The 8,830-nt window shown below is 39.9% G+C and overlaps 1 protein-coding gene across 2 annotated transcripts; it reads left to right on the top strand.

Moving 5' to 3' along the window:
• Positions 1–3,956: 3,956 nt before the first annotated feature.
• Positions 3,957–6,923, top strand: tnni1d (troponin I, skeletal, slow d). 2 transcript variants are annotated; one of them, XM_055054641.1, is made up of 8 exons: positions 3,957–4,014; positions 4,396–4,431; positions 4,532–4,573; positions 4,938–4,979; positions 5,572–5,703; positions 5,781–5,870; positions 6,412–6,594; positions 6,665–6,923. In XM_055054641.1, exons 3-8 carry the CDS (start codon positions 4,553–4,555, stop codon positions 6,764–6,766), a joined length of 570 nt encoding a protein of 189 aa, XP_054910616.1. In that variant the 5' UTR covers positions 3,957–4,014; positions 4,396–4,431; positions 4,532–4,552; the 3' UTR covers positions 6,767–6,923. The 2 variants fall into 2 exon arrangements, with proteins under 2 accessions (XP_054910616.1, XP_054910615.1); XM_055054640.1 differs by lacking the exons at positions 3,957–4,014; positions 4,396–4,431; positions 4,532–4,573 and having other exon boundaries at positions 4,899–4,979.
• Positions 6,924–8,830: the final 1,907 nt, after the last annotated feature.

Raw genomic sequence — 8,830 nt, 5'->3', positions numbered from 1 at the left:
CCAAATAAAGTTGTGGCTTTGTGTACACTCTGTTCTCATTCAAGGAGTTAAATTTCTTTGTGTGCATGTCAAAAACCAAAAATGAAAAAAAAGAAAACAAAACTATTAAACAAAGATGGATTCATTTGTCTACTACTCCCTATAGAACTAAATAGCTGCATTTGTTTGAATAGCAAATATTAAATTTGATACAATTAAGGATACATACTTTTTTGCATGCTTTCTTATCCATGACAGAATGATTTTATAGGCTATTATTCAGAAAGAAAAATGTGCCTTTTTTTTTTTTTTTTTGCTTGTTTCAAACTAAAAGAAAAAAAAACTGCCTTCACCAGACAAACGTTTAGCCTTTTGAATGGAATAAACATATTCTTAAACTTAAAAAACACAAAGCATTATTACCTGAAAATGACTGCGGACCAAAGCTGTGGTCTTTGGCTTCATGCTTGAGCCTAAACCGTGTTGCGTTCAGGCCCTCTGCTGGCTTTTGTCGGCAATCGCAAAGATGAGGCCAAACCAAACCGACTAGCCACACTAAGTCTCTTCTAAAACAACACTTGATTGTCTCTCTAACCCAGGAATTTCCCCCTGGCTGTCTGCAGCAGCTCAGCTGCTCAGCTGCTGCAGACAGCAGGGAAATCTATTAAAATGTTCTTATATTGTAACTTGCTTGCCAACCAAGGAAATTCAGAGAACATTTCATGGGTTGTCAAGTAGCTGTAACTTTCCCTTTCTTTCTTTTAGAGCAGGTTCTGTGTTGAGACGCGTTTTTAATTTCCATAAGTGCAAGTCAATGCAGGCGTAGAGCGAGAGAGACTAATCTGAACCTTGCAGCTGCCAGTGGAGCTTTCTCTCTGCCAGTGTGTCTTTTGACATTGACGGGTTCCCATACCTAAAGTGTTTCCCGTAGCCTACTTGTCAGGGCAACCCGACAGACAAATAAATAAAAAAATAACAACATTCCAGAATGGCTTAAATGCAACACAGGCTCGTCCGAGAGAGGCGTTGAGAAATACAGGACTCCTGCTGAGATTAATGGCGAGCCAAGAGTCAAGGTTGGAGGGCGGCGAAGGGGATGAGGGGACATGGCAGGCCACTTGGGTGAAGTCATGTCTCAGCTGTTCTCTGCGCTTTGCAGACAGAGGAGTTACAAATCAAAGGCTTGTGCAAAGTCTAAGCTGAAAAGTGTCAGCAGTAGCAAAATTATATCATAATAAAAATATTTTAAAATTTATAGACAGACCAGAAAGTAAATGACAACAGCAAAGTAAAAATTGGCAGTTTTTTGGGTGGGTGGGGGGAATACAAACAGGAGAACAGAATGAAACGCAAAAGAAGAGAAAATAAAAAAAGAAATTCCTAATATAAAAACTAAAGTAGACATGCATAAACACAAAAAGAAACTCTAATGTTACTCATCAACTTAAAGCAACAGCACTTCAACGTGCATCATAAACACACCCTGCCAGCACTGAAGCCTGCTCTCTCTGTTATTTTTGGGAGGCTGCGTCTCGGTGGTGACAGTGGCGGAGTTGGGTTGCGTCAGGAATAGCTCTCCCACCTGCTGAGGTTCGCCGGATAACAGAGCATTTGTTGTTCCATGCAGCTTTTCTCCTTTTGTTGGCCCCGGTGTTGTTCTCTTTCCATCTCCGACACAATACAACTACAAAATGTCTCCAAATAAAAAGAAACTCTGATGAGCTTTAACTTGAAAAATCACAAATGGGACAGGAGAAGGAGAAAACACACCAAATGAGCTCGTCTCATCATACAAACTAATATCTTTAGCTCTCGTTATTGTTTCTAACCTCAACAAGTCTGTTGACTAATAATCTTTTATCACCTCGTGTTCCTCTAAGAAAGCCAGTGCTCAGTTGACCCCAAACACCTTAACGCCCGCATCAGCTTTATTCCGGTGGAAGCTTCTGGAAAGATTAGAAACTCGACGCAGTGATTTACAAACCGTGTCGCAGCTCGGGTCGAGATTAGCGCTTTGAATCTTCGCAATGCCACGAGGAAATGATGAAAGAAGATACGAATAGAAAATACAAAACAAAGGGGTTTGTGATGACAAAGAGGTCAAAGAGCGCCTCGCAGTGAATTCTGAAACGCAGAAAAAACATGTCTCTAATGACTTGATGTTGAAATTATGGGTCATTTTGTCCTCCCAGTTGTTAGCACCCTGTTTATTACTTTATGAAATGACACAAAAATGATGACAGTGAAAGTATGGCATCAGTGGAAGAAAGTTTAAAAAGCACATGAGCGTGTAAACAGCATGTAAAAGATGTGAAAACAAAGACAACAAAATCTGTAACCATTTGGCGTTTGAGATGAAAGTATGCATGCACACACTCACACCGAAGGGCAATTTAAAGTTGCCTAAAAGCCTGAGGGCAACCCGACAAACATGGAGGCGACATCACCAACTCCAAATTGAAAGCCTGGCTTCGAGGCAGCAGTGCTAGGAACATTTCCAAGAACATCTTTTTATATTTGATGCAAAAAATACATATATATTTGATTCAAACTGAGGAGACGGGGTGGGGACATCAATCCCAACCAGATTAATGCAGAAACCCAGGAAGCGCTCGTCTAACACAAATATCACTATCACACATCTTTGTGAGTGAAGGTCCAAGTTCATCTGAAAGGTTGAATTGCAACCTAATGGTTTGAGTGAGAATTTGAAAACATTTGAATTCTTTTCACAACTCAAAGGCTGAAATGTCCAACACTGCCGCCATATTTGTTAAACCTTAGGGTTTATTCCATCTCACTACAATTACCTAACCTGTTTATTGTTATCTGTTAACAAACACTGGCGCCTTGCTTTGGAACCTGTGGTAAAACATTTAGTCTGCTACGACTGCTGTAGGGAGACGTCAGCAGGAAACCTATCCAACTAGTTCTTGGCCTGCATACTTTACAGACAGACCAATACTAATGTGGTTAATTGAGTAAAGAATTAAATGATTTTTGTTTGAAAAGAAATAACACAATTTTTCCTTCACAATATTATACCTTACTATCAAATTTACATACTTAAATACATGTAAATACACCACTTATTTGGTGACCGTGAGTCTGAAAAGGAGTATGATGAAGTTTAACTTATATAATAATACCCCTTCTCCATTCATTCATTAATTGAGAAAATGTACTGTAGTCCTAGTTCTGTTCATTACGAATAAGTTTATTTGAAATTAGTTGCAGCCTTTGCGCTCTGCCATTTTTTTGAGCCGTTGAAAGTACCCCAGACATGTTGGTGCCGTGTTTGTCCCTCTCTTTTCCCAGCAAAGGGTCGTTATTGGAGTTATTGCTGCCATAAACTTTGCATATGTTCTGCTTTTTTTCTTCTTCTTTGTTTCCATAGCAAAGACTCTGGGTGCAGTGTTTGTGTGATTGGTTGTATCTATTTGCTCAATAAAATCACTATGGTTCCTATAGACTCTGTACTCTCTCTCTGTCTTTCTCTCTTTTTTTATTGTCCTAGAAATGACCACATGTTGACTCAGGATGATTGCTTATCACTGAGTCCATCCAGTAGGACATAGATGTTTACCAATTACCGATTTTAGTGAAAAAAAAAACAAGATCTTGGCTCCGCTTTGCATTGGAGCCAATTAGATCGTTTGATTAAGAACAAACAGCTGCATACGAGTTCGCCTTGAGGTGACTGCTTGTTGTGAACTGACTGCAAATAAATTCACTGGAATAAATTTTTGGGATGGGGTGAAGTGTGTTAATGTGGTTAGAAAAGTGAAACACATCATAAACCAGAGGGCAAAGACGATAGCATTAAAGCAGCTCATGATAGATCATTACCCCCTATTTGGCGTTATTACAATGATAGTGAGGAGATATTCCCCTCTGGGTTTCGTGCCAGCACATTCTTCAGACCAGACGTTATATTTACTGTCCGCCCCCTCGGCCCCCCTTTATATAAAAAGCTTTCCATTGTCTGGAGCAGCTGCTGTTTGACTCCACACGTCGGCAAACATCCATTCAAAGGTAAACTTGCTTTGGAGTTTGTTTAAAATGTGACTTAATCTCAACCGATCGCTCGTTTTTGATGGTTATACTTAGTCAAAAGTGTTGCTGGGCTACTTAGGAGAGTAAATCTGGAGCTCTGTATTTAAAAAACAATGACATGCATCACCTTTGCTGCCCACCTGTGTCTGCGTTTTTCACTGCTGACAAGATTTGAAGTGCAACATGTTGGATTTAGCTTAGATGGTCCAAATAACATTTTAATACTGATGCCGGGTTCCAAACTTTTAATGAAGCCAAATACAGAAGAAATATTCTTCTGCATTTGCTTTAATATTTCTGATTTAGACGGTTAATTAAGAGCCTAAATTGGAAATAAGATTTGTTTTGTTTCCTTTCCAGGTGGTTTGGATTTTTTATAGTTACAGGTAAACTGAGGTAATAAAATCCCACTTCTGCTCCCATTTAGTGATTCTCTTATAAACCAAACTGCTCGTGTTTTGATAAGCGGTCTCATATGTCCCGTTTGCCATTTCAGGCCCTCCGCAGACGTGCAGCCATGAATCCCAAGGGGGATAAGGTGAGCCAGCTCTGATCCACTGTGTTAATCCTCCATGCATAGGACAGAGGACACATTGTCCTTACAGACATGGCAAAGATGTGGCGGCGGTTATCTGTCGAAATTGCTATCGGCATCCTTGAGAGCTTTCCGCTTGACTCCGTCCTAATAATAAAGTGTTATCTTTGCACATGCGGCCACAGTGAGGGGTGCTGAGCTCATCAAGGCATTCCCTTCACATGAAGCGGCTCACAGCTGTCTTGATCAGCTTAAACACAAAGTTTCTGGAGTGACAAAAATTATATGATTTTAGTAGAAATGTGAAGATTTTGCCTTTGCACAAATTGTGTCGCGTAACTACATGCATGAATTTCATTCCCCACAGCCGAAGTCGAAGATTTCGGCGTCCCGCAAGCTCTCCCTCAAAGTAAGTTTTCAAATGTTACATTTTGCCCAAATATTTCACATTTTGTCCTTCTAGTCCAGAGATTCTGCAATTTTGATGAATAAATAATGGCATGCAACACGCATAATGCAAATGAAAGCCTGGAAGTGTGCTGTTGTTATTATTTCCATCACATTTCATTGCACTGACAGCTGTTTTTATGGATCTGCAAATCTGTCTCCACTGGATTTGCACAAGCAGGACATCTTTAAAGATGCTGCCGATTTTCAGCCTCGGACATGTTTGAACTTTTCCTACTGAAGGGAAGTCTTCCCACAGCATGATGCTGCCACTACCAGACTGTGACATGGGTGATGAGCAGTGTTAGCTTTCTTGCTAGCTTGGTATTTTTGCACATAGGTCCTGAAAGTTCATGTCTGTCTAATCTAACTGGAAGAGCATCTTCTGTGCTTTTTTATTTCTGCGCAACTTTATCCCTGAGTGGTCGGTTTTGTTTCCTTTGGCTTTATGAGAATTACTCTGAAGGTGTGACAATTAAAAAGGGGAAGCATTTTTTGTAACAATCCACTGCATCAGACCTGGGACCAACATCGTTTCCAACTTTTCTGGTCAGATGTTGCTCCTCCAAAGAGCATGTGAGGATCTGGAGAGGGAGCGGCAGGACCGGGAGGAGGAGAAAGGGCGCTACCTGAAGGAAAAGCTGCCTCCTCTGCAACTGTCTGGTTTGTCGCTGGATGACCTCCAAGTAAGAGGCATTTCTGCCAAATGAAGTTTATTTTTAGACGTATTTATTGGACTGTAACGTGAACGTCTCCCTTTCAGAAACTGTGCAAACAGCTTCATGAAAAAATTGACGTTGTGGATGAAGAGAGGTATGACTGTGAACACAAAGTCAGCAAACACAACAAAGATGTAAGTTCCCACTTTTTCACGTCTTACACACATTTGAAATATTTGTAATTATACATACACTTAGAAAATCTGAGACTGAAAACATAGTTTCTTTTTTTTTAAGTTTGTTGAACTTTCCAATCACCCAGGTTTGCAACCACGTGGCTCCCTGGGAAATTGTCGATCTTCCACGCAATTTCTGCAAATATTTCCCCCCAGAAATGACAACATCAAAACGAATAAATGAAACCATGTGATTCCCAGTCAAATCACATTTAAATTCTTGTATTATTATTATTTCTATGTAAATATCTACATTTTTTTATTATTACTTTTCAATAAATTTAGAAAGAAATGATCATGAAATTGCATTTTATGTTCATGTTCTAATTTGTTAAATTATTCTTTCTTCCTAAATGTAGGAGGTTTTGAGTTTTGAGGTTCTGAATGGAAATAGGAAAAGAGCAAAAAAAAAAATAGAAGTTTTTTATATATAAGTGGAATGGCTCCAAATGCTTTGCTGCAGCAGGAGGTTCACATGTTTTGCTACATTTTGCTTTAGATCCACGAGTTGAAGCTGAAAGTCCAGGATCTAGGAGGCAAGTTTAAAAAGCCCGCCCTCAGGAAGGTGAGGGTCTCAGCAGACGAGATGATGAGAGCTCTGCTGGGCTCCAAACACAAAGGCTCAATGGACCTCAGGGCCAACCTCAAGTCTGTGAAAAAGGAGGACGTCAAGCAGGACAAGGTATGAGTTGCTTCTCCGTTTAATCATAGGCCATTCATCGATATTTCAAGTGTTTTGATTTTTTCTTCAGGTCCTGACCTCCGAAGTGGGCGACTGGCGTAAGAACGTGGAAGCCATGTCGGGCATGGAGGGCCGCAAGAAGATGTTCGATACCGGCGGCGGAGGACAATGAGACGTCGAGGCCAAAGCTGGACAGTCATCGAAGAAAAAGAAAATACGCCAAACTTTCAATGCAACGTTTTAAGACAAGTAGCAACCCAGTATCTCTTTTTATTTTTGTTATGACATTTGGTGAGCAAAGCTGAGCTAAATAAAGAAAGATAACCGTTTCCATATATCTGCAGCTGACTTTATTATGTTTTATGTTCTTGGAGCCCGTCAGTTCACACGAGACACAAAGGGAGGGAAGTGAATGCTGTGATGAATTATAAAAAGGACAATGAATGAATCAGGGAGGGGAGGAAAGACAGGTGTTCCCAGAAATGCGTCAGATTTAAATAGAGGACATGACGGCGACGCGACCTCCATGTGTGCCGTGACTCCCTCAGCAACGGAAAGCAAACATTAAAATGTATTTGAGGAAGATAAAAGAAATAATGAGCTGGAGTGCAGTCCTTTGCTTCCTGTCACCCGGTTGACGTGGCATTTAGCACCTGGGAGTGTCATTTGAAGCGCGACAGCAACGGCGACAGCAGCCATGCTCATGTTCCCAGCAGATGCAGCCTCGGTGGCGTGCCGCATGCCGTCAGGGGCGAGGTGTGAAGCAGTCTGTCTGCGTCCAAGCAGCTGAAAATGTTTTGTGTGCCTAGCAAGAGGATTAAAATACCTCACTGAACCTTTCCACACTGTGACACATAATAAACACAAACCTTCGTCTATTTCATTGGGACGTTTTTTTTTTTTTTTGTAACAACAAAAAGCAGAGCATAACGGGTGAAAAGAAAACTGCAGAAATGCTTTTCGAAGGGTTTTTGTGATTGAAAATCTGAAAAGTGTGGCATGTGTCCTTTTTAATGAGAAATAATATCCAATAAGCTGAATGGAGGATCCACATAATGTTATCATATATCAAAGAAATATGCTAATGTTGTCCCAATAACTGAACATGAACAAAATGTAATAATTGCATTTAAATTTTAAATTATAATTTATTCAACTGCAGTAGCCTGAACTTATAAAATCTCTCCTGGTCAAGATAATCAAAAGTCTGAAGGGTTTAGAGTCGATCTGAAAGCTGAATCTGAGCTCTGAGTTCAGCCAAACATTTTAATGATAAGTGTAAAAAAAAAATAAAATTCTGAACCGATCACAAGTCAGCGAGACTCTGAACGAGGGGATTTCTGAATCTCTCTGCCAAAAGCGAGTCCAGCTCAGAGACGACACTCGCATGAGAATTTTTGTTAGTTACACTTTTGGGATTGTTTTTTACTAATTTTCCTTTTTTCAAAAGAAGAACAAATATTGTGGCAAAACAATTTACTTCTTGCTCCACAAATAAAAAATAAAAAATAAAAAAACGACAAAGAATTCTCCTTGGAGATTTTTGCAAAAGGCTAAGTGGATTTTAGCGTGTGGGTGGGCTGCATTGATTTCCAAGAGGCAATTACCCAGCGCTGAGTTGAGGAAGTTATCTGCTTTAACACATCTCCAATTCTAAAGCAATAAACAGACAGAAATAAGAGATTCTTTCTGAGTGGTTTGTGTCTTGGGGTATTTTTTCTGCCTTTGAAGCCGTTTCATGACTGTGTCATCACCTTCAGCAGAGCCTCCCAGCAGGTAAGGTTTCATCTTCCCCACTGGAGGTAAGGTATCGATAAACCTTCAAAAAGTCTAAATTATTCAGCATTACTTGTTTAAGGAAGGAAATAATTGATTACTTATTCAAAAAGCATGCATGCCAATTTTTATTGTAAATCAACAAGACTCATGTTGTGGTTTGAAGGGATTTTATTAAGCGACCAAACTGCAGAAAGCCTCTAGAGATGAATCTATAAGTGTAATGAAAATAAACAGACTCACTAAAACACTTAGAGGAGTAAATGATAAGACCACTGCAGAGACGAAAAATAAACCAAATGCAAAAGGACGACTTACCAAAGTGAGATCTGACCACAGAAGACACATTTACTCTAAAGCAAGAGAGGCAGAACCAGAAAACAACTAATAAGCCAGAACAGAATTAAACAAAGTATTAAAATGCACAAAAAACTCAAACCACCCAGACAAAGAAAAGGTC

Source organism: Poeciliopsis prolifica, unplaced genomic scaffold (genome assembly GCF_027474105.1).
Source record: "Poeciliopsis prolifica strain line A6 unplaced genomic scaffold, Auburn_PproV2 SCAFFOLD040, whole genome shotgun sequence".
NCBI lineage: Eukaryota > Metazoa > Chordata > Actinopteri > Cyprinodontiformes > Poeciliidae > Poeciliopsis > Poeciliopsis prolifica.
The sequence above is the reverse complement of the archived record's forward strand: the minus strand, read 5'-3'. Positions and strand labels throughout refer to the sequence as shown.

Bases quoted from the DNA above. Each gene is read 5' to 3' on its own strand.
- tnni1d (XM_055054640.1), top strand. From the start codon at position 4,914: ATGCATGAATTTCATTCCCCACAGCCGAAGTCGAAGATTTCGGCGTCC. The intron at 5,704-5,780 runs GTAAGAGGCATT...TCTCCCTTTCAG, and splicing joins TGTCGCTGGATGACCTCCAA to AAACTGTGCAAACAGCTTCA. The intron at 5,871-6,411 runs GTAAGTTCCCAC...ATTTTGCTTTAG, and splicing joins TCAGCAAACACAACAAAGAT to ATCCACGAGTTGAAGCTGAA.